This window comes from Glycine max, chromosome 20, assembly GCF_000004515.6.
Source record: "Glycine max cultivar Williams 82 chromosome 20, Glycine_max_v4.0, whole genome shotgun sequence".
Classification (NCBI taxonomy): domain Eukaryota; kingdom Viridiplantae; phylum Streptophyta; class Magnoliopsida; order Fabales; family Fabaceae; genus Glycine; species Glycine max.
In genome coordinates this window covers 41,886,163-41,911,308 of record NC_038256.2, presented here as the reverse complement: position 1 = coordinate 41,911,308, position 25,146 = coordinate 41,886,163, and the positions used below count along the sequence as shown (strand labels likewise).

At 35.2% G+C, this 25,146-nt stretch overlaps 4 protein-coding genes across 8 annotated transcripts; 1 reads left to right on the top strand and 3 right to left on the bottom strand.

The window, feature by feature from the left end:
* The first annotated feature begins 1,609 nt into the window (after positions 1-1,609).
* Positions 1,610-10,153, top strand: LOC100775464 (ABC transporter G family member 28). 4 transcript variants are annotated; one of them, XM_041013379.1, is made up of 15 exons: positions 2,008-2,027; positions 2,518-2,594; positions 3,158-3,192; positions 3,299-3,430; positions 3,835-3,898; positions 3,994-4,140; positions 4,529-4,563; positions 4,687-4,760; positions 5,009-5,937; positions 6,103-6,399; positions 6,775-7,266; positions 7,724-7,872; positions 7,970-8,259; positions 8,358-8,491; positions 9,615-10,153. In XM_041013379.1, exons 4-15 carry the CDS (start codon positions 3,424-3,426, stop codon positions 9,769-9,771), a joined length of 2,775 nt encoding a protein of 924 aa, XP_040869313.1. In that variant the 5' UTR covers positions 2,008-2,027; positions 2,518-2,594; positions 3,158-3,192; positions 3,299-3,423; the 3' UTR covers positions 9,772-10,153. The 4 variants fall into 4 exon arrangements, with proteins under 4 accessions (XP_006606257.1, XP_003555441.2, XP_040869313.1 ...); XM_003555393.5 differs by having other exon boundaries at positions 1,616-2,027; positions 3,158-3,430; XM_006606195.4 differs by lacking the exon at positions 3,835-3,898.
* A 237-nt stretch (positions 10,154-10,390) lies between these two features.
* LOC100819315 (ATPase GET3B) lies at positions 10,391-16,203 on the bottom strand. 2 transcript variants are annotated; one of them, XM_003556191.5, is made up of 12 exons: positions 15,914-16,203; positions 15,008-15,219; positions 14,855-14,917; positions 14,591-14,701; positions 13,889-13,963; positions 13,723-13,791; positions 13,573-13,638; positions 12,524-12,598; positions 12,346-12,444; positions 11,350-11,484; positions 10,979-11,146; positions 10,391-10,775 (listed from the first exon to the last, which is right to left on the bottom strand). In XM_003556191.5, exons 1-11 carry the CDS (start codon positions 16,080-16,082, stop codon positions 11,009-11,011), a joined length of 1,212 nt encoding a protein of 403 aa, XP_003556239.1. In that variant the 5' UTR covers positions 16,083-16,203; the 3' UTR covers positions 10,391-10,775; positions 10,979-11,008. The 2 variants fall into 2 exon arrangements, with proteins under 2 accessions (XP_003556239.1, XP_040869314.1); XM_041013380.1 differs by having other exon boundaries at positions 13,573-13,791; positions 15,914-16,171.
* A 2,355-nt stretch (positions 16,204-18,558) lies between these two features.
* Positions 18,559-21,174, bottom strand: LOC100819850 (DNL-type zinc finger protein). Its single transcript, XM_003556192.5, has 2 exons — positions 20,484-21,174; positions 18,559-19,211 (listed from the first exon to the last, which is right to left on the bottom strand). Exons 1-2 carry the CDS (start codon positions 20,554-20,556, stop codon positions 18,715-18,717), a joined length of 570 nt encoding a protein of 189 aa, XP_003556240.1. The 5' UTR covers positions 20,557-21,174; the 3' UTR covers positions 18,559-18,714.
* A 1,228-nt stretch (positions 21,175-22,402) lies between these two features.
* On the bottom strand, positions 22,403-24,747 carry LOC100820374 (lysM domain receptor-like kinase 3). The gene has a single exon (XM_003555392.5). It carries the CDS (start codon positions 23,877-23,879, stop codon positions 22,611-22,613), a length of 1,269 nt encoding a protein of 422 aa, XP_003555440.1. The 5' UTR covers positions 23,880-24,747; the 3' UTR covers positions 22,403-22,610.
* Positions 24,748-25,146: the final 399 nt, after the last annotated feature.

The window sequence follows — 25,146 nt, the reverse complement described above, 5'->3', positions numbered from 1 at the left end:
ATATATATATATATATTGGAGAGACCGAAAGATATTATATGATCGTTTGATTTGTTTTTCTAAAAAAAATGTCTATATTTTTTTGAAGAAAATTACCTCACAAAAATGATCCCACCTCTTAATTATTAGCGTGTAATGCTTTAATTTGACATAAAGTTTTTTTAGTTACAAACATGCGACTTTTCAAAAATGACTTCCAATTCTATTATTCTTTTCTCACTCTAATATTGATGTAAGGTATCTATCAATTATCACTTATCACTAAGTTGTTAATCTAGGTAGTACTAATGTTGAATTCGGATTTGAGCTTTATAGATGAAAAAATGATAATTGAGAGAGAAAAATACCATTAAAAATAAACAATTAAGTTTTCTAACAAAAATTAATCATAGTCAAAATTTATGAATATCAATATAGAGGTAACAAAAAAAATATATGTCAAATATATATATGAATAATATTCATTGAGAAACCTTTAATAATTAGGATGGACCTACGGATAAAACAAATAAAGTTCAAACTTTAGACTCACTAATAAAAAATTATTATCTATGAGTTTTTATAAAGTAAAAAAGACCTCATATTTTGACAAAAAGGTTTGACATACTATGTTTGATAAGTTCTTTTGACTAACTTATAAGTTATTTTGACTAAAATAAATTTGTTTGATACATTAGCTTATTTTAATAGTTTATTTTTCCTAAAAACTATATAAAAGAACATAGACAGACAATGTAAAGAGTAAAAGAGTGTAAATATTTTTGTCAAAAAAGGTGTAAATATCAATAACATGAATCAGATTTAGATTTTGGCCTAGGTAAAAGTGGGCAAGACAACAAGTTCAATACTCCCTTGGTTTAGCTGAATTTGACAACAATAAATTAATTAATTAATAAATAGGATAGATCATTTAGGGATGGTTTGATTGTGTTCAAATGGGAAGTAAATGAGAGAAATTTTTAAAAAATTCGTGAGAGTTACACATTTTTTTCTTTCTATTTTAGTTCAAATATTTATTCTTAATTCTCTTCTATTTATTTTTCTTCCATACAACCAAACTATCCCTTAGTAAAATAGTTAATAAAATAAGTAAACATTTTAAATTCATTATGCATGTACAAACATTTTTTTATGATTAAAATATCTAATTTATGTTTTATATAAGATTAGAAGTGTCTCCCAACTCAATGAGCTGTTTGCATGTGTAATTGCTATTGATGTAAACAAATTTTACACATAATAAGTTTCACACATAGATTTTCTCGTTAGACAAATCATTTATTCTCATATGAATAAAGAAATCTTATATCACTATATATATATATATATATATATATATATATATGAATAGGTTTAACTAATTTACCTTTTCTTGAAAGTAAAATTATTTAAGCATTAAAAAAGTTAACGCGTGTCTAAATATGTATCATCACGAGTCATGAGAAGTAATACTAGATTCCTTTGTAGTTTGAAATTTTAACATGTTTGTTAACCAAGACTTGTGGCTAAATTAACGGAATGTCCTTCTATTTTTGTACAACAAAATAGTACTAGTAGTTGTCTTGTCGATGCACTCAACAGTTTACACGTAACTCGTTCGAACGTGGTGTCACGACTGCCCCTTTTGGCGGGCCCCACACTTCTACTTCACTTCTCATTTTTCTCTTTTCTAGTGCTATGTTCCCATCATGCCATTCTCTGAAGCAGAAGCTCAAAACCCTTTTGTTTTAGAGTCTCAAAAACCTGTGTTGCATTCATTTTCAACGTTTGTGGTCACTCCAACTTAAACATCACAACATGTGTAGGTGGAGCATTAAGTCAATGCATTTGAGGGTGCCCATTGTGGTGTTGAGCTTGTTCCTTGGGATGATGCAGTTGCCGTGCCAAGAAGTGAATGACTATGACCAAATCGATAGCCCTGCTGTTCTTCCCCTCGTTACTCAGCTTGTCTATAGTCAAATCTCCAATTTGACATCAATACTCAGTCAGGAAATAAGCAAAGAGTCCACTTTTTGTATCAAAGATCCGTGAGTTTCTTTTTTAACAATTTATTATTTTATTATATACTTTTTTTTTTTTTGCATCAGTTTGGTCATTTTGGTAACCTTCTGAGCTGGGGTGTGGGAATGCATAGACATTAGACAGTTTAATTTAAAGATGAACAGGTAGATCAATAAGTTCAGTTATAGTGATTGTTGGCATTTGGATGCAGGATGGCCATTGTCATGTTGGTTTAAAATCAATGTTTTTAAATGTATGCATATAAGTTGGTTTACTAGAGGAAAGCTCAAAACTGAAAACTCATTTCATCGAGTTTATATTTGATGTTGATGGACATGTTGTTAGTGAGAAATGCAGTTGGTGTTGAAGTGAATTATAGAAGTTATTCTGCTTGAACTGTTTAATGTTTATTTATAATTTTATTTATAACGAGGGTTGGAAAAGAATAGAGAGAGATGAATTTCGTGATAATGGATATCAATGGAAGATAGTACTTATTTCACATTCAAATTGCAGGGATGCTGATTGGAATCAAGCATTTAATTTTTCATCTGATTTGGGCTTCTTGGCGTCTTGCATTAAGAAGACTAGAGGTAAGAAGATGCTCCCTTTTTTCTATCACTTCTTTCATTTTCTGAGCAGCCAACCCATCACACGTTCATGATTTAGCTAGAAAATCTGAATGAGCATGTTGATAGATCTAAGGAAACAGAAATTTTTGAAACATACTACATGCTAATTGGCCTTTGCGGATGAAAATTATGGATGCATTATAACTAAAATGGATGTAATTTGAAAGGGGTAAATAGTACACTTTATTTTGAACTGGAGTAGGGATGTTAGTACAAGACAAACATTGAATTCATGAATATGTTTATGCTGGGACTATATTGTTCACATTTAACAGAAGGTCCTTCATTATTCTTCACACCATCTTTTATATTAGTGGCTTGTTTGTATTCTCCTATTTAGACCACTATTTTTCATTTCAAAAATAAAAACTAGGACTAGGGAAAAAAGAAAAAAAGTGTTTCTTGCTACAACTAAGGTGAATGGATGAGGGAAACAGCTACATTTGAATTTCTGTTATATACCGGAAATCTGTTTGTCTAATGAGACAACTCTTCTTATGCTTTGGATTCTGATGATTTAACAGGAGATATTGCAAAACGTTTGTGTACAGCAGCAGAAGTGAGGTTTTTCTTAAATAGTTTGTTGGGAAAATCTGTAAGTGCCAATTATTTAAAGCCTAACAAGAACTGCAATTTAACGTCATGGGTCTCTGGTTGTGAGCCAGGATGGGCCTGTAGTGTTCCCTCAAGCCAGAAGGTTGACCTTAAAAACTCAAAGGAGATACCTGCAAGAACTTCGAATTGTCAAGCATGTTGTGAAGGCTTCTTTTGTCCTCATGGGATTACATGCATGATACGTAAGTATAATGAATGGGAATCTTCAAAATTCTTTCTTCATTACAGATTACTGCAAATAGCTTCTATAGGATAATATATTTTTATTCAATTTTTAAGTATCTTCAAGTTGTTTGATATTTTTTAATTGTAAATGAAGTTCTGTATAGATATTCAAGGGTTTACAATTGTTTGTGTAATTCATATCTCTGGAAGTATATCTTGTGCTAGTGTGTGTGTGTGGGTGAGTGAGTGTTTGCAACTATGTATGCGTATCATGTGCAGTTTCTGTGATAAAAAGTCTATATTAGCGAAACATAATAACATCAACTGTAATAACACTAGTGATTGCCTACATGTATTCTAATAACTGTCTCTGATGCTTCTATTCTGTCTTTTTTGGGCATTTGAAATATTGTTCTTGAAGCATGCCCTTTAGGTTCTTATTGCCCTCTTGCTACATTGAATAAAACAACTGGCATTTGTGAACCGTGAGTTCTAATTCTGGTCCAATGATTTGTTAATTTTCCCTTGAGTTGTTGCCTGCATGCTGTTATGAAATTAATGGACAAATATATGTCTGTAGATATCTTTATCAGCTGCCTCCAATGCAGCCAAACCATACCTGTGGTGGAGCAAATGTTTGGGCTGATGTTAGTAGCAGTAGTGAGATATTTTGCTCAGCTGGATCATACTGCCCAACAACAACAAAAAGAATTCCTTGCAGTAGTGGGTATTATTTTGCTCCAAAACTTGATTACTCATTATAAACTACCAAATTTGGATCCTAGAAGTAAGAGTTTTGCTATATCCTCCTAAAAATAGTCCCCTCATACTTAATAAACAAAGTATTGAATAAAAAAATAGATGTATTTTATGTCTTGGCAACATGTAATGCATTCAATACTTTCTTCATTTGAATAGGAGCATTAATAATAAGATTTAAAATATTCAGAAAGTAATATGAAGTTTAAAGCTTTTAGAGGAAATGGCCTTACATAGTTGCAGTGAGACTTTTACCTAGTCAGCCAAAAGATGATCAATTTAGTTACTTTCTTAGTATACTTGTTAGATTGTTTCATTATTAGGAAGTTTCTTAACATTTTCTCTTGAAATTTCAGGCATTATTGCAGGATGGGCTCCACATCTGAGAAAAGTAAGATATCATGAATTGTGAATTCATGCAGCAGTAGATCTCTGTTTAGGTCTCATATTTACTAATCAATTTCTGGCTGTATATATGCAGAGTACAAATGACCATTTACTGATTATCTTGTAGGATGCTTCAAGTTGAGTTCATGTAATTCAAACACAGCAACCCAAAATATGCATGCATATGGAATTATGCTCATTGTGAGTGGTTATTTCTGAACCTGAATGTTTGTTAGGGCATGGAATTGAAACAATGGGATATAGTTGCACTGATTGGAATTTCATTGTTATAGGAATTTATCAGTTATTTTGGGTATTAATATCAGCGTCTGTTTATGAATCATGATCAATTCTTTGTACCATGTCACATAGAGAAACATAATTGACATATTTTCACACACACAGATACCATGTTGGTAGAAGTTAACACTCTTTAACTGCTTATGCAGGCTGCTTTGAGTACTTTGCTACTCATTATTTACAATTGTTCTGACCAAGTTCTAACTACTAGGGAAAGAAGAGTGGCCAAATCTAGAGAAGCAGCAGCTAGAAGTGCAAGGAAGACTGCAAATGCACGCCAAAGATGGCAATTTGCAAAAGATGCCACTAAGAAGGGTGCAATGGGGCTGCAAGCTCAGCTATCACGCACCTTCAAGAAGGATGTGGCAAATCTGGAAAAAGTTAAAATTTTGAATCAAGCAACTTCTGAAGCAGATATTGAATTGTTGTCACATTCAGGACCTACAACTTCAAGCATGGTTGCAAGTTCATCTCTGGCGCCAAAGGAAAAGGGAAAAGAACCTAATGGTCTTATGCAGATAATACATGAAATTGAAAATGATCCAGATATTAATGACCACCTTCATACAGAAATAGAAACCAGAGATACAGGTGTTAGAGCAAATGCGCCAAAGGGAAAACAACCACATACTCATAGCCAAATTTTTAAGTATGCATATTCTCAACTTGAAAAAGAGAAGGCTGAGCAACAAGAAAACAAGAAGCTTACCTTCTCGGGGGTAATTAAAATGGCTACAAACACTGAAAAAAGGAAAAGGCCTTTAATGGAGATTTCTTTCAAGGATCTGACTCTTACATTGAAAGCTCAAAACAAACACATATTGAGATATGTTACTGGGAAAATTAAACCTGGCCGCATCACTGCTGTCATGGGTCCATCAGGGGCTGGCAAGACAACATTTCTTTCAGCTCTAGCCGGAAAGGCATTGGGATGCTCAGTCACTGGTTCAATTTTTATAAATGGAAAGAATGAATCAATCCACTCCTTTAAGAAAATTACTGGCTTTGTGCCACAAGATGATGTAGTTCATGGAAACCTAACAGTGGAAGAGAATCTCTGGTTCAGTGCACAGTGCAGGTATATCAAATTGTTGGACATTTTAATTGCAATATATTCTAAAATATTATCAGTTTTATTTTGTCTTATTAACCTTGGTTGTCTTCTAATACTTGTACATAAGATATTGTTTATGACAGTTTTTGTGTGTTTGTATGTGCTAATTCAAATGAACTTTTGTCAAAGGCTATCTGCTGACTTGTCAAAACCAGAAAAAGTTCTGGTTGTTGAAAGAGTTATAGAATTCTTGGGGCTTCAATCTGTGCGCAATGCCTTGGTTGGAACTGTGGAAAAAAGAGGGATCTCTGGAGGCCAAAGGAAGCGTGTAAATGTTGGATTGGAAATGGTTATGGAACCTTCGCTCTTGATCTTGGATGAACCCACATCTGGCTTGGACAGTGCATCATCTCAGCTCCTTCTAAGAGCACTAAGACGCGAAGCTCTTGAGGGAGTGAACATTTGCATGGTGGTTCACCAACCCAGGTAAACTTTAATCCCATGTCTGCATCATTGGAATATTGCTTGCCTCATTGGTCTTTGTTTTTTCTTTCCGGCCACCATTTACTGTACTAGAATTTTATTTTGTTCATAATATGTTTCATGGGCTTTAATGCACAAATACTTCAAAATTGGTGATGTATCCATATTGTACCCGTACTGGATACTGATTTACGTATTATATGGCTACCTCTATCACAACTTGGATGTTTTATATTCCAATCTCCTATATACATTTTTTTCTTTAGATATAGACATATTTGTAATCATAACTTGAATTATAACACTTTTAATTGGGATTTTTTAACAGTAAAATTAGTTTTCCTTTGATTTATTAATGATTGTAACTTTCTGCTTCAGCTATGCTTTGTTCAAGATGTTTGATGACCTGATACTTCTGGGAAAAGGTGGTCTTACTGTCTATCATGGATCTGCCAAGAAAGTTGAAGAATACTTTTCAGGTCTGGGGATCAATATTCCGGAGCGGATTAATCCTCCTGATTACTTCATTGACATTTTGGAGGGCATAACAACACCTGGTGGAAGCTCAGGACTCAGTTATAAAGAGCTGCCAGTTAGATGGATGCTTCATAATGGATATCCAATTCCTCTTGATATGAGGCAGAATGCAGTTCAATTTGATATGTCCCAGAGTGTAAATTCAGCTAATGAAATAGATCCCAATGGATCTGGTCATGTCGGTAAAACCTTTGCCGGAGAGTTATGGCAAGATATGAGAAACAATGTGGAACTGAAGAGGGAGAAGATAAGACTCAATTTTTTTAAATCCAAGGATTTATCTAACCGGAAAACTCCTGGTGTTTTCAAGCAATATAAGTACTTTCTTATACGGTAAACCATCTAATGACCTTTGGAAGTCTCATTTTTCCTCATTGCATGTTTATGTTCTCACTGTTTTGAAAGCATGACACAAACTGGATTTTGTTAATGCTGGAGATTCAATAATTACATTTCTTTTATGACTTAACCATAGTCCAAGGTTCCATGTGTTATAAGGGAAATATGAAGAAGCAAAAATACAAATAAAACCTTTTTGCCTGATCATATGATTGTCAATTCCCTTACACTTGTTGCTTCACCAAAGTGGAACTTACCCCTGCTAATTGTGCTACAGAATATTTGCTAAAATGTCATCATTTTTTCTCTTCTCATGCTCCATTTAGTGCTGTGATTTTTTATAGGAGAAAGAGTAGCTTATAAACTTTAATAAAGCACATGTCTGTTCAATCTGTCGTCTGCATTTTCTTTTGTTAGTTGTTGTACTTACTCCATGATAATGTTATTCCAGGGTTGGGAAGCAGCGACTACGAGAAGCTAGGATCCAAGCCATTGATTATCTTATTTTGTTACTTGCTGGAGCCTGCTTAGGATCACTTACCAAATCAGGTGACCAAACATTTGGTGCAGCTGGGTACACCTATACGGTGATTGCTGTATGTAAGTCATATAAATATAAATATCATTAAACAATGTATCTACTACCTAGCATTCATGTGAGCAATGCTTTATTCTTATCTATTATTGTTAATTTCAGCTCTTCTGTGCAAAATAGCGGCCTTGAGATCATTTTCTCTGGATAAATTACACTACTGGAGGGAGAGTGATTCTGGCATGAGCAGCTTGGCTTATTTCCTCTCCAAAGACACAATTGATCTTTTCAATACACTGATCAAGCCTGTGGTGTATCTTTCTATGTTCTATTTCTTCACCAATCCGATATCAACTTTTGCAGATAATTATGTTGTGCTGCTTTGTCTTGTATACTGTGTCACTGGCATAGCCTATGCATTGTCCATATTTTTTGAACCTGGCGCAGCCCAGCTGGTTAGTATAAGAAGCTGACGATAAAACTTTTACCAACCCACAATTCAAATTTACTCATCATTGGGTTTATATTTCTCCTCTATTTTGTTTTTTTGTAGTGGTCAGTACTTCTGCCAGTTGTTTTGACTCTCATTGCAACACAACCAAAAGATAGTAAAGTGTTGAAGAATATAGCTAATTTATGCTACTCTAAGTGGGCTTTACAAGCATTAGTTGTTGCAAATGCTGAAAGGTAAACTGTTTGGGATGATTGATATATTAAATTACTAAATAGCTTGAAGAAAAAACTACTTTGATATGTTTGGTTGTATTGGAATTTGATGCTGTTATTAATGCATAATTGCATATAGCAAGAAAAAGGTTTTTGCTTTTTATTTTGGGTTGTGCTTGCAAGAGGTATTAGCGCTAGATAAATTACTCCTTTCCCTATAGCTCATGTCAGTCTTCAAAGTGGAACTAAGCATTTAGAATCTTAAGTGTACCCAACCTTTAATCACTACTTATCAGACAATTTATTTATGGTCCTTTTGTTGTTATGGATCTGGCTTTTAGTTTTGTTTTACTTGAGATCAGAATTGGTCTTGATTAGAATTAAGCTACCTTTTATGAGTTTCCTAATCCTACAAGTTTAAAACTCCATCACATATCGCAACTTCTTCCAATCCAGGTGATGCTAATCAAGGGTTTGGCTATGATACAAGGTTTTCACTCCCTCTTTTGGAGTGTTGATAATTTGGCTATTCAGATCGCATTTTACCATTTTCCCTTACGGCTGTAGCTTTCGGCTTAAGTAGCCATTTGATGGGGTATTTTGTCAAGAGTTCAATCCTTAACAATTCCCTCTAGAAATTTCAGCAGAGTAGTAACTAGTGGTAGTGGACTTCATTATATATGTCATGTCGCAGAAGGTTGATATTAGAGTTATGAAAGGACTCATTTCACTTGCAAATGGCAAATTCTCTGAAAATTTTGAACCATCATACCTTGATATAAACTTGATTTATTGTGGGATGAATTTTACTGATTAGAAAATATAACGTAAATGCACAATTCCTATTCACTAATTTTAGTATAGCACTCCTACTTCCGAATTTCCAGTAGAAGGGTACTAGGCAGGTGTAGTTTTATGGCCCTAATTTCAGCAAATAAATAATTGTTGACCAGCACGGACTACGGTTTGCATCAAATAAGGTTATGAAGTATTCATACATCTGTACAAAATGATCAACATTTATGTAAAGCATACAAAATATAAAAGAAAAACAAGAAGAAAATAATGATAGATAGGTATTGGTTAATTGTTATGCATTTGGACATGGATATTGAACATGCTGTTCATTTCTTTTATACTGCAGGTATCAGGGAGTGTGGCTCATAACTCGTTGTGGTTCACTTTTGAAAAGTGGCTACAATCTTCATGATTGGAGTTTGTGCATATCCATACTCATTCTTATGGGTGTAATTGCCCGGGCTATAGCATTTTTCTGTATGGTCACCTTCCGAAAGAAGTAAAGGCCAAACTTCAGGCTACCAAATTTTACGTCTAACAAATCTGAGTTGTACAAATTGGAGAGGCCAGCATGACCAAAACTGAATAGAAATTACATTAGGATTCTCATGATTTGATAAATGTCTGATAATTTTTTTTGGGGCTGATATTGGTTATTGGCTTTTATGCATGTGATCAATTAGTCATGTCATTGTTGCATGGCCATATTTAGTGGTTGTGTTTTTTTTTTTTTAACTCTAGTAAGTTTAATTTTCATTGCTATTAATTTTAGTACTTAGTTGACGAGTAGAAGTGTAGAACCAAGAAAGAAGTCTAAAAGTTCTGCAGCATGAGACATCGGAATGATTGTATTATTTTAATATTTAAATATAGTTTTTTTTTTTTGCTGATTAATATTAATATAGCTTACGCGCCTTTTATTAGGTTTGGATGGCGTTTGAGCCATTCGTATCCTTTTATATTATCTGATTTTGGTCACAATTAGCTTACGTGCCTTTTATTAGTTCTTCAGCGTTATTGTTTTGGTCTTCCGAACGTTTCTCCTCAATATTGAGTTATTTAGATCATTCAAACTCGACTTCTATTCAAATATATTTGTTGATGATAAATTGATAATCAACATTTGAAATGTAACTTTTCTTGTATGTTTCATGTGTGCATCAACAATATCTCAGTCAACACTTCAAAACATAAAGACCATTATAGCCCTCAACAAAAAAGGTCAAAATAAGGGGATTAGAACTAAAAAAATAGTCAGATACAAGTACTGGAGAAATAAATTTACAATAACAATATTTATAATGTGAAAAATCAAAAAAGTTGTCTGGTGTTTTGAAACTCTAGCGTGTGAATATTGGAAGCCAGTATCTCTTTAAGAACTGCCAGTACCGGAATCTGAACATCTCAAGTGCTCCACAAATTCATCATATAAAATCTGATGAGCCTTGATGTCATGCCATGTGTCTATGGTTTCAACTACCAACTTCAGCAAATTACTAAATTTAACCTAACAATATTAAAGAAAAGAAGAAATTCTAATTTCAGCATAACTATAAAACATATATGATCGGACTCTAAAAATACTATGACTATAATTTTAACTTACCATCCAAAGACTTAAAAACTTAAAAACAGTAATATAGTAAAGTTTAAAAGAGCAATCATACTTAAATTTGCACTGTCAATGATACACTTAAAAGAACATATTACCTAATCATTGCTTGAGTAACTGTGTGTAAATCATTTCCAAATAATGTCACCCAGAAATTTGAGAGCTGGAACACCTCTTATCTCAACATCTATGAGTGGTGCCTGGATCATCAATAAGCTGGAGAGTTCTGGATCGTTCTGAACTATATCAAGAGCACGCATTTGATCCTGAAAAGTTTGTTCATAGTATTGTTGTAAGTTTTAGCTCTTTAAATAAAAATGAACAGCACATGCAAGACATGAGTTTTTCTCCCCCTTGTCCTTCAAGTTCTTGTTTGGTATGCTCAGCTATCAGTTCAAAATGAATTACATTATAGTTAACCACTCAGATACAATCCATGCAAAAATAAAAGAGAAAACAATTAAAGTACCTTTCTTTTCATAGCACAAAACTTGCAATCAGATGTAGATGGTGGAAGAATCTGGTTGACAATAAGTCTCTTCACAGGAACATTTTCCTTCTTCAGGGAAGCACTCAATCTAGATGACTCACTAATTGCCATCACCTGAGGGAGTAAAGACACAAATATAAATGATTAACAAATACGTATTTAAACTACATCAACAACAAAAGCCTTTTCCCATTAGATGAGGTTAGCTACATTAATCAAATGATGATATTTTGTTGTCAAAAGTCAAACTGATTTAGTGTATTCTTTTCTTTTTTAATTAAAAGTGGTAGTTGATTCTTAAAGCAAAAGTAGATCAGGCAATAAGATTAGCTTCACTTCCATTAACACAGGAAATCACTGAGCAAAAGAGTAGCTATAGATGCCCAGCTCAGTACACTTCTTTCTTTCTTTTTTTCACTCTTCTTGCTTCTTTACTTGTCAAAAGGAAAAGACCAACCCCCTATAATTTAGCATGATTTCCTTTATCACCTTTGTTATTTATAAAATTTTGATTCCCCTCAAAGTCTTATTCTTTTTGTACTTCAAACTCCGGAGCTTTTCTCCAGCATACAAATCTTCCACTTCAGAATTTCAATTCTTTAAATAACTTAACCCCACCCCCCTGCAGTGTCAGTGGACATCACACATGGTGGGAGGCAAAGGCAATGAACAATCTGGGTGGGACACAATTTCATCGAAAGACATGTTGATGGGAATTAAATAAACCATTCATGGAATAGAAGGATAGTTCCCTCAAATTGGAGGGAAATGGCATTCCCTATGAAATGACCATTCCCTTTTCTTACTAGCTAGTAGCTACCAAACAATTTTAGGTCATTCCAAGTCCTCCACCATACTTGATTGCTTTTAAACCTTAAAGCCAAAATCCTTCAATTCGTCTCGGTAGGGTTGGTGATACTAAATTATAAGTCAATTCACCATTATATCATTATATGCACCAGTTATAAGTCATACCGTGGGGATTGTAACAATGACAAATTCGGTCGAATCAGTATCACGAAAGAGTTCGCGCACTTTTATCATCCTCTCTCTGAGTTTCTCCAATTTGTCAGCCTACACAATAAAGATATAATAAATGGTGAACAATTAAGATGAAACTAAACGCAATACTAACTCCAGGCATAAATCTTACAGCATTCTGTCGGGTTTCTTCTTGCCCAAACACGGATTTAATTGCTGAGGTAGCAGAAGCTATTTTTTGTCTTAGCTGCAGCAGAATAATTGGTATCAGTGACTATAACTTATAAGGATCATTCCGAGCTTGGAACTTGGAAAAAAAGTATTTGGGAGTGGGGAATGGGGGGAAGAGATAGTCTGGAAGTGCTCTTATGCTTTCCTGACTGTTCACTAGCGGAAGGAAGATTAAATATGATTAAGTACATGTGAGACACTGTATGAATAAGCACTTTGGTAAACTGTCACTGAACTTTTAATAAAATCTCACCATGAATCAGGCATTTTTACATAATGTTTGCATATGGCATTGGCAGAGGGAAGATAGAATTGCCAATACTCAATAGACAAGTTTCATCACTAGTTATCAATCTCAAATAGCAGCCAACTCTGAAATCGCTATAGCGAGATAGCAGGAAGTGGGATCATCACTATTTTAAGTGTTACAACACAAAATAAATAGTTTATACTAAAATACTCAACAAAATACCCACAGTAAAAGAAATTCATTATAATTAGTAAGTCACAGTTTACATGCAATAACCACCAATCTAGGAACAATAAGAACAATGTAATGAAGTCCAAAAATGAAAGATGATGGTGAAATTTTATAGGAAAAAAAAAACAAATTAGATAAGAGTTAGCTGAAAGTGAATTGGAAAGTCTATAGGAAGAAGAAAGAATGGATCCCAGGAAACAAAATTGTCCTATGAAGTGTGAAGGAACAAAGGTCAAAACAGAGGTGACTTTTTCATGGAATATTTTACCCCAAAAAAAATCCAAAAAACAATATTTCACGGGTAAAAAATGGGTTTTAGAAGGCTATAGTGCTCGAAAAGCCACTATTGTGGCTGCAATGGCTACTCTTCAAAACCACTCTGCTATTTGAATCCCATAGCAGTCCAGGACCTATCTGCTCCATTACTCTGCTATATTACACTAGGGTTTCAAGAATTTTTTTTGTGTGTGTGGGTGGGGGGATCTTACTATTAAAATTAGAAGTCTTACCTTCAGTATCTTTCCAATGGATGCATCCAAGAAATCGGGTAAGGACAATAATCGTAATGTGTGACCCTGTTTGGGAACATGTGTAAATCCTATGATAATGTTATAAAACAAAGGTGATGTGAAATATATAACTATCAGCTTTTTGCTCACCGTAGGTGCTGTATCAAATACTATTCGAGTAAACATGCTATATTCCTGTGATTCAAGAAATTGCATAACCTGACAAGAGGCTTTTAATTGTTAGGAAAGCAAAAAATGGATTATTACATGAATAATTAGCAATGAAATAATTAATCACAGTACATAAAATGCCTGCCTTGGAGATCGCAATAGCTTCATCCAGTCCAGGAGGAGGAGAATCCAGTAATTCTCCCAGTTTTAGTTCTCCCAACTATTGCAACCAAAACATGTAACAACTCATCTTAGAGAAGCAAGCTTACAACAAAGCAGAACTAATTACACTAAACCCTAAATCTTACATAACAAAATTTCATAAAGTTTAAACAGCTAAAAGCCTAAAAGCATGCAATTGAGTGGTAAAAAATTTAATTTATTTGAACAGAATATTATATATTAGTTTCAACATGAATTTGTGGAGTAGAAAAAAACTTGGTTGACGTGAAACTTCATGAGCATGATGCATTCTTTCAATCCAGCAGCGGAGTTTGTTACATAATCAATCTAACAAAAGTTATCAATGATATTCAGATTGATTTTGATTTACAATGCTATCAGATCCTAACCCTCTGTGTGTAACAAACTTTTTCTCTTTTCCTTTCATGCTTTAGTGCTTAAAGTCCAACTTAATCAGTTCTTCTAGGTTAATCTGGCTATCAAAGAAGATGTGTTGGTGCGAATATCATGGCAGGTTGATAGCATATAGAATTGTAGTTCTGATAGAAAACTTGCTTTAAAGGAAATTCATCACCTTGTCAAAATTCACAGCATAAAATATCCTCTTGGAAGATATACATAACAAGAAACGATGATGATTGATGACATCTCAATAAATCTTTACCTGGTCTGCAATCATTCCAAGACCCATGCCATCCATGAAGTCTTTGACTCCAGTTCCACCATTTTTCTGGGCGGCATTTCGAAACTCTTCCCTAGACTTCTCAGGGTTTATCTGTAAATGAAGTAAGGAACTACAAACTTAAATAAGTGGAGAGAGGTATTATATTAAATGGTACACACATAATCTCAAAAAATGCCAATCATGTCATCAAGTAAACAGGATGCTAAATATCAGCCAATTTATTATACAGAAATGCCAACTTACTTCAAGAGCAAAAAGAGGATAATCAGGTCCTTCTACTGGCACCAATGCACCCCCTGTCAAATCCTATAGTACAATTTGCAAAGCTTGTGTTACACAGAGCATAATCCAACATGCAAGCATCATCAGAACTATAAGGCTACACATGTAGTTAACCTGAGCAAAAGAATCACTCAAAGAATGCGCTGGATCGGTGGAAACCACGAGAGTAGGGTGTCCATTATTGGCAAATTTAACAGCAAGTGAAGCAGCACAGCTTGTCTTCCCTACTCCCCCTTTCCCACCTAGCATGTAATACTTCCTCTTAGTCCCAGAAACCATCTCATCAAACCCCGATGCAGCTTCTGTAGTACCAGCAATTGATCTCACTGACAATTAAAAAAAGGCAATAACCATAAAAAAATGTGTTATTAAATACTCAATAGATGTCTCAAAAGTCAAAAGCACAAATTGCCTAAGAAAAGCATCTCTTTTTGAGGATCTTAGTTTAAGGCTAGCAGCCTAGCACTAAGCATCATGCAATCTCAAATTTAATACAAAACTATGATTTGTATTTCCAAAGAAGCAATGGGACAGCTAAACAGTATCATCATTCATACTGTAATAGTACACAGTTAGACCCCTTTTATGGTGGACTATAAACTAGTCATGTAATTGTAAAATGATACTGAACTTAACCATTTAATTAAAAATAAAGAGAAATGAGAATCCTGCACAAAAAGATGATCAGAAACATCACTAAAACATTTATTTTCCCATTATATATCTCTTCATCAATTTCCATTAACTTGTTACCTTCTCTTCTTCACTCAAACACACCAATATCCACACTCATTAACTAGACCAACAAAAGGGATAAAATATCAATTTACGAAAATGGCACACACACACAAAAAAAAAATAACATTACTGGGTTAGGCTCATTCAATGTAACACAACAACAACAGCAAGTGGCAATTCCACCAATATGAACAGATGAAACAGAACAGATAACTGGAATTACAAAAACCCAAAAGAGAAAATACAAAAAAAATCTCAAAACAAAATAGAAAAGTTTGAAACCTTGAAAAGACTTAGTGGGGGATTTAGTGGAAGCAGAAAAGGAAAGAAAGGTGACAGCTTTGGGGAGACGAAGAAGCAGAGGAGGATTTGGTGCGAAGGAGAGGACACCCTTGATGGCCATGGAGTTCGTTATGTGAAGAAAAGATGAAAGAACAGAGCCACATGCCATTTCCGTACTCCTCCTGCTACTCACTTTGCCTTTCGTTTTGGTTTACTCTATCTCTGTCTCTTTCACTCTTCACCGCTGCAAGGTTTTTCTTTTCCCCCATAAACAATAAATCATAATAAATAAACAAGGTTTAAAAAATCTTTTTTTAAAAAAAATTTAGTAGTTTAAATTTTTTGTTTTTATTTTAATTATTTAAATGTTTTTATTTTAATCCTTGCTACTATCAAATAATAATTGTCTTAAAAAGATTACATAATAACGATCACAGTTCATTGACAACAAGAATCGGAATGTTATTTATTTAAGCCAATAAAAAAAAGTATAAGCATACATTTTTTATTTTTTTGACAAAAATGGGTTAAAAATGAACTGAAATGAAAAACTATTCAAAGAAAAAAAATTGAAAAAATCACATTTTTATTCAGTTTGTTTTGATTTTCAATTTTTATTACTAAAATTGAGTTAAACTAAATTGCACTTTTAATATGTACTTATACTGTTTTTTCCTATTATACTTTCATAAAATCCATATTTTTAATGTAAAATGCATTTTAGTAAATATTATTTTTATGTTAATGAAAATTTATATTTTTGATATGATTGATAGAAATCTCTTAAAGACTTTGTGTTTGGATACCTTTCAAATCATAGTAACTATCTTAAAATTAAGTAAAATAAATGTAATTTTTTTAAAAGTAATAATGTATTACTTTGTATTCATTTATTGTGAAATTGAAATTAATTTTGACTCATCTCATCATCATTCTAAACACACTATTAATAAATACTTGAATCCATAAGTGGGTTTTTCCGGTGACCAAGGAGCAAGTGGAGTATTTTTTTTTTAAAACAATGTTATTGGCATATGATTGTTGGCTCTTGAAGAGAAGAAAGATCTCTTTACTTCTAAGCCTTTAATGTGAATGATCCGTATTTCAAAGAGCTATTTGAGTCTTGGTCAAAGGCACTAATCGAAGTTAAAATCATTGTGGAAACTTCTACAATATTTTAACTCCGTGACATTGGTGATGGATACTCCATGTTTAACTTCAATTCTTTGAAATATAGATGGAAAGTGATGAGTGGTAGCCCTTGAATGATTTTTTTTTTTAATCACTATGTGTTAGTGAAAATGTGGACACCGAAATTCATTACAAAAGCATATATGACTGGCAGTACTTTGATTTGGGTTCATTTTTCAAGATTAAATATGGTGTTCTACAATAAAAGTTTTCAATTGGGACTAACATTTGTTATTGGTGAACACATTAAGGTGGATACAAGCACCTAACTTGCTGATCATGGTAAATTTGCTCAAGTGTGCGTGGAGATCAACATTCACAAACTCGTCGTTGGACGAGTTAATATCGTGTGGATTGCTACGCCTTCTATGTAGTAAGGTTACACCATGTAGATATTAATGTTTTAAATTCCGGATAGCGGCGCGTAATGGTTGACTCCAAAAATGCTATAGCTAGATAATGGATAGCAAGATACATGCTATTTTGATTTCTTTTTTTTTTAAATAGTTTTTATAATGTATACTATATACATATAAATTCTCAAAAATAATGAAATTCATAATTAACAACAAAAAACAACTCATAGGTATCTTGAACAAAACATACAAGCAAATGTTAAATACAAGTTTCCTGAATAGGAATTATCAATCATCAACCATCATCATCTTCAAAATCCAATTCATCTTTATGATTTTCACTATTACATTTATAGATTTTATTTTTGGAAATTAAAATCCAAAAAATAGTCCTGGCAAAAAGCCCTAGTGTCTCTGTGACAGCTACACTAAACTGCTTCGCTATGGCAGCCCTATAGCGCGGGCTGGGGTCCCTCCGCAATGCTACACCATGATATTTAAAACCCTGGTAGATATTACTGAAATAAGATTTATTTCTCTTAATAAAGTCTTTTGCATATATACTTAACCATTCACTGTCTATGGTGAAAGTTGTTGGTAAAATGTCAATTATTTGATTTAGTATCCTAGTGTGTTTGGATAACACACAAGAATCAGTTTTACTCCACAAAATCATTGTGATACTGTAAAAAAGTAGAAGCAACTATTTGTGGCTTTTCCCACCATGAATCTAATCCAAAATCATGCTTCCGTTACTTGAACATTTTCTTTCATGTGTCTCGGTTTCCATAGATCTCTGAGTTTTGGCCTCGCAAGTTTTTTTCTCGAAACCAACTACCAAAAGCTAGATGAAATCGGCATGGAGTATATAAATTCAACTTTTAGAGACGAGGATATAACTTTTGAAACGAAGTACTAGTTTTAAGCATTTAAGCATCAAAGGAAATAACTAATTCCTACTGAGATCTCAGTTCTACTCAAATAATATGTTGTTTTCATAAATTCCTTTCTCGGCTAATAAGTCTTGCACATGAAGGTGTATCATGGTCTAAAAACATTCCTTTGGCAGGCACCAAAAATAATGGATAAAGAAAACAGTGCATTGAATATGTGGCTTTTTATTATTATTAGCATGATCATAGACAGAACAGCCGAGTTTACAAAACCAACTATTGTTAATTGTTACCTCCCTTGCACTTCCAAACTCCCAGAGACACCCTAATGCAGAACATATACTGGGTCAAATTGTACCTTTCAAGGTTTCCTTCCTGCTAAATCTTCCAATGTAAGGTTCAGTGTGTCAACTGAACCTCTTTTCACTTCTTCTCCACGAGAAGCCAGGAAGTCCTCAATGCTTCCTGGTTCACCAAACCACCCAAGGTGATCTGCAATCAGGTGAAGGTTATTACACCCCCCACATCTTGCCACCACCACACCTTTCTCATATGATTCACGACAAACCGTCTTAATGGATCTTGTTTCACAGACCTTGCAGGTGAAAACCATAGCAAGATCATGCCTTGAGGATGTCTTCAAACTGGACTTGGCAGAAAACTTTATAGAAGAGGTCTCATTAACACTAATAGATGTAGCAACTTCATCTGGGTTTGGACTTGACTTTAAGGTGTCTGCTTCATTATTCTCTACATCTTCACAAACAGGTTTGATTGGATTTGTATGTGTCGTGACCCTCCTTTGATGGAATCCATATCTGTTTAATATTGCACTGGTAGGAGAATACCAAGAAGATTCTGCCAATAAACAAAATTTATATATTAATAAGAGAAAGTTTCACACACAAGGGAATGCACAGAGAGAAAGAGAGAACAAGAAATCTCTTCATTTTTTTGTTGCATAAACTTAAGTTATTAGCTGACTGAATGATAAAAAATGGCTTTAACTCACAAATATTAAGCACAAACATATTTTCCCAGAAAATGGATAAAGTGGAAGACATCAGATTGCTTAGAGCAAGTTCAACTCAAGTTAACACTTAACAATATCTAATCTTTCCTGTTATTCTGAAAACACTGCCTGCTTCACAATATAGGAGATGCGAGTGAGAAAATCTGTTTATAAAATCTAGAAGTTCTTCAGCATAAATTTTCATTGCCTTAGTCCAGAGTTTTGAACCAAATCCATCAATGAACCAGAAAGTTAATTCAAGGATTGTGTATTAATTTACAGGTATTATAACAGAGCAAGCATGCACAACAGCTAGCTATTTGTTATCCAACATGTGATGTTTCAATTCTCAACATTGACTCTTTATGTTAAAGAGTGTTGCCCACCCTATGGAATGGCTTTTGTTCAAAAGGACTTATAATTCGTAGAGAGTAGCTCGCTGGAGAACTAGTACAACAACCAGTTCAGCCAGATATTACAAAATATGCTTTTTGAAAGGAAAGAAAAACTATCCTTCATCAATAGCATTTTTTTCGCTTTTGACACCATATTGACATCTTCAACTTTGTGCTGCTTTACATGTCTTTTATTGCTATTGAGATATCTTCCTGAACATCCTAATTGCTTAATTTATGCAAACAGGTTTTTAATAAGATTCATGTTAAACAAAAAAAAAATGAAAAAGACAATTTTAATGCACTCAAAAGTGCTAAATCATGACAAAGAAAACTATAACAATCAAAGTATCAAACTACAGCTATCAAGAATCCCTAAAAAAAATCATCCTTGACAAGCCCAGCACTTTTCAGAACCAGTTATGAGAACCTCTACCAATAAAATAATTGCCAAAAGAAATTAACAAAGAGAGAAAAAGGTAAACACGCTATAAAATCCGAGGCAATTCCGTAAAGTAGAAACTAGAAAACAGTTAGTAACTGTTACCATTTGCATTCAATTAAAATTTGAGGCAAAATGATAAGATTGGATAAAGGGTTTAATTCATGAATAAAAAAAGGGGTAGTTTGGTGAAGAAGCTAGTATTGAGAGGAACTAAAACTTAAACAAAACACAACAAACTTTTGCGGAGAAATCGGCAAATAATGAAGGTAAGGACATGCCTTGAGTAATGGGGTGATGAGTTTGTCTTGAGAAGATTGAAATGAGTCGCTTCTGCAACATCCTTGCCGCCATAGCTCCCAAGCCTCAGACCTTCTCCTTTATGAGTTTTTGGGCTTTTCTTCTTTTCTAGGAGGGAGTTACTATTTTTCTCATTGTCATTGCTATTGGTGCCTACCAAGGGGTTGATGCCTTTTTTTTTTTTGTTTTGAAAATATCCTTTTCACGGAAACATGATTCCATTGTACACCTATATAATGAAATTGTGTTTCCTTTATGTGATGGGAGTTTGAATAAAAAATACATAACAAAAACACGATTATGTTGAATAGTTGTACAATGTAATCGTATTTTCATTATATTAAAGGGGTTAAAAAAATAACAATAGAAGTATGATTCCTTTGTATTGTTTCAACAACAGTGGAGTGTGGGGCGGACATAGTTATAGAGGTGGCTTTGTGGTGGCGCAGGCGGAGTTGCAAAGGTGGCAGTGGCACAAACGAAGTTGCAAAGGTGGCTTTGCGATGACGTGGTGGTGGCTAGACTGTGGTAGAGGGGGTCGCAACGGGGAAGGGGAAGGAGGGTTCGAGGTGAAGTGCAGGGAAAGGGGAGAAGGATTGGGGGTGCGGCAAAGAGGAAGGGGGAGGAGGGTTGGTGGCATAGGGGAAGGGGAAAAGGAAAAGAGGAAGGTTTGCACTGAGGGGTAAGGGGGTTTTCTCATATTTGTACGGAGTAGCAATAAAAGGTAGGGACCAATAGTAGTTCCCTTTCTATGATACTAATTTTGGGTTGTGTTTTCGTTCTCTAGAACACAAATTGCTTTATGCACACCAAAAAATTAATATAAACCCATTTTACCATTTTTCTCTCTTCCCTTGCTCACTCTCTTCTCTCCATCTTCCTCTTGATCTCATCCCGCCTTCTTGCTTCAGCCACTAATCCCTTCCCTCTCACCTATGCTTCCCTAACACACCCTCCTCACCCTTTGGATTTGGGATTCATAGTTATGATTTCATAATTCTAGATTGAGTGATCCAGTTCTGGATTACTCAATCCAAAATTACAAAACCATAACTTTGAATCTTGAATCCGAAGGGAGGAGGCTTTGTCGATGATGCAAAGGCATGAGGGAAAGGGTTAGTGACAGTAGTGAGAAGGTGCAATGCGGTGAAGAGGAAAATGGAGAGAAATAGAGAGTGAGCAAGGAAAGAAGGACATTACAAATTTTGGTGGTGCACCAAAGAAAAATGGGGTGCATAAAGCAATTGCCCTCTAGAGTTTTTGCTTCAGCCCATAGTATGTGGCTTTGACTCTGATCTTTGGGGAAGAAATGTAAATAGAGTTTTAACACTATTAAAATCAATTCTTATTTAATAATATAATTATATAAAAATGTTTACCGATTTTGTAAATAATTTTTTAAAAAAAATATTTTTTGTATTTGTGAATGTAGTAGAATTTCACGTACTGATAAAAAAAAAAGAAGAAGAAGAATCGCAAGTGCTTAAAAATATAAGCAAGATCAAGTACAATCACATAAAAGAGAAATTCTTAATGTTAGAATGTTAATAATTGTATTTACTCTATTCATATATTGACATTTCATTATAGATGAGATGATTGCTTCTAGCACTACTCAAAATGATAAGGAAAGGATGACTTGTTATCCTAGAACAAACCAATGTCAGCTGAAAACAACAATCAAATTACTAATGATAACTGATCTTGATTGGAAAGATATGAAAATCCCAACGACAACTGATAACTCATATTGACTGAAACATGATGACGACATCCTTACATGCTCATAAAAAATTGTGAACCGCCCTATGTTGCAGTCAAATATACTTGATGCTTGCTCAACTAAATTTGTGTAATTAAATATGTTTATTTTGTTCCAAACATATCCAACTCCAAATTCTACACAACGCAGTATCCTTTCATTCCATTCAAGCCAGAATTGGTTGATTTGAGTGCTTCAAACCTATCAACAACATTTTACACAATCCGTAATCGTATCATATACAAGTATGAAATTACACAATCAGTTTTTCTCTTTCTTTATTTACAATCAAAATTCATAGTGTTAAAAAGAATGGAAATAAAAATCTCTCAAACCCAAAAAAACGTCACCGTGGGGCCAACGACACCGACAAGTCAATATCGGTTCCCATTTTTTCATCCCACTCCTTCGATTCCAAATACAGCTTCGACACCTCATTCGAGACCCGACCCATGTCGGGTCTCTCATTCGGGTCATCGCAAACACACTCCAACCCGACCCGAAGCATTCTCTCCGCAACTTTCACGGGAAACGAATCCCTCAGCCTCTTATCCGCCCACTTCCTCACGCCGCCGTTCACCTCCGCCGCAATCTTCGCCGTCTCCACCACGCTAATCCTCCGATAACCTCCGTCGTCGTTGAATTCGAACTTCAACGCCTCTTCCCCGCTCAGCAGCTCCAAAACAACCACTCCGAAGGCGTACACGTCGGTCTTCTTCGTCGCGAGGCCGCTGATCTGAAACTCCGGCGCCATGTAGCCCCTCCTCCCCTCGATCCTCACCATCCGGCCGCCGGATGGCTCGCCTTCGCCGGCGACGGCCTCGCCGCAGAGGTCTGACGCGCCGAAGTGGCAGATTTTCGCGCGCAGATTCTCCTCCGTGATTACAATGCTCGAAATCTTGATATGATTGTGAACGAATCCGGCTTCGGAATCCGAACCGGAGCCGGAGAAATTGTGGATGTAATCGAGACCGTGCGCCACGTCGGATGCGATCTGCATCCGAGAGATCCACGTCTTGAGATCGGTGAAGCTAGGGTTCCGGCGGTTGCGGAGGCAGTCGGCGAGGCTGGCGCCGGGGACGAACTCGTAGACGAGGAAGATGACGGCGCCGGAGACCGACGCGCCGAGGAGTTTCACGAGGCTGCTGTGGTGGCTCCGGCAGATGAGCGCGAGGCGGCGACTGAGCTCCGGAAGATCAATTTGTTGGCGGAAGTTGCGGCGCGAAACGACGACGTCGCGTTGGCGAATTACGCAGCGCCAGGAGGAAGAAGAGAGGCGCGGGGAAGAGAAATTGGCGGTTGCGGCGGCGATCTCGGAGAAGTGGTAGATGTTAGGGTTTTCAGGGAGCGTGTCTCTGAGACTTGATAGAGAAGCGCGGCTTGAAATTGAAGAGGTTTTGGACCACTCGAAGTCGTAGTTGGTGTTGGAGTTGTTGTTGTTTTCGAATACGTAGCTTCTTGATTCTGTGATTGGAACATCCCTCGTGGAGGTTTCGTAGTTCGAGGAAGACGATGTTGGGGTTCGTGTTCGGTGAGGACGAGGGGAATTTGTCCTTTTTGTGTTTGTTCGGGTTCTGGGTTGGATCACGCTTGTGCTCTTTTTGGATTTGCACATCGAAGCAGCGAGAGATTCTGGCTCTCTCTTGCTATTCTGAGCATCCGAAGAACAATTTCTTTCAAACACTCCTGTCTGCTTCCTTCGATGTTGTATTCTTGGGCGGCGTATTTATTTCCTTTGCGTGCTGTTTGGTCAGGGAAATAGAATATAGCAGCTATGAATTCAAATGTGCCTCTCACGTGTGGCTGCTACTCATATACCTCTTACTAGTTCTCACCTTCAATTTCAACATTTTCCACTTAGGAACCAAAATAAAACAGTTGCGTGCTTGGGTTTGTTTAAGTGACTACTGCAGCCTTCAGGGGCATTTGCTCCCACACACTAGACACTGAAAAATTAAGTTAAACGTGGAATTTCTTACTTTCGAAGTTGTAAAAGTTTCTCTAAATTAATTAGTAACACTTTGACATTTTAAAAAACCAAGTCAAAGATAAATAAATAGTGTAAGGGATCAAAACCGAATTTTGACAATAGTGACAAGAACAAAAATACAATTTGCCATATCAAAATGTACTGCCATTATTGGATAAGTGATCAAAACTGAAAGTGTATACATGTCAGTGTATGTCGTCTGTTTTGTTTTTATTTTAGGTTTTGCTACAATTTTTACAGTTTACCAAAGAATTCAAGAAGGGTTATTGACAGCAAATTGTTTATGAGGACTTTTTGTAGTGAGGTTGATCGGTTCTTGTATGGATGACAATTTTGACAGTTTTCAAGAAGGGTTGTTGAAAGCAAATTGTGTGTGTGTAAATCATCAAATGCAATTTGTTTTCTATTTTTTGTCCCCTGAACTACTCAGAAACTAGATAGACATCGACACTGTTGTGCTTTGGTTCTGATAATTACATTTTTTATGTGAGCAAATGTGGCATTAGAGCGTTGTTTCAGATTTTTTTGGTTATTCTGCTGCTAAATCTTGTTTGATGTATTAGCTTAAGAGGCCAAAAGGAAACAGATACTAGATTCGGAGTTCGTGGTTTGCTGTATCTCCAACTCATGCTATGTCCTGCTAAGGTTGTTTAATGGTGTGGAAATTTGTTAGTTTAAATTTCCTTTTTCTATCTGTTTTGAATGTGTAGGTCTGGGAAGCCATGTTTTTGAATTAAGAAGTTAGAAGTTCCAATGCATAATTCATCCAATGTACAGAGATGCAGTGAGTGAACTTATGTTTTTAGCTTTGAATTTTGCTTTGTGGTTCCAAAAGACGTACAAGTCAGTAGCTTTTTGCTGAGTCTTTCTTTCATTTAGTTGGAACTTTGAT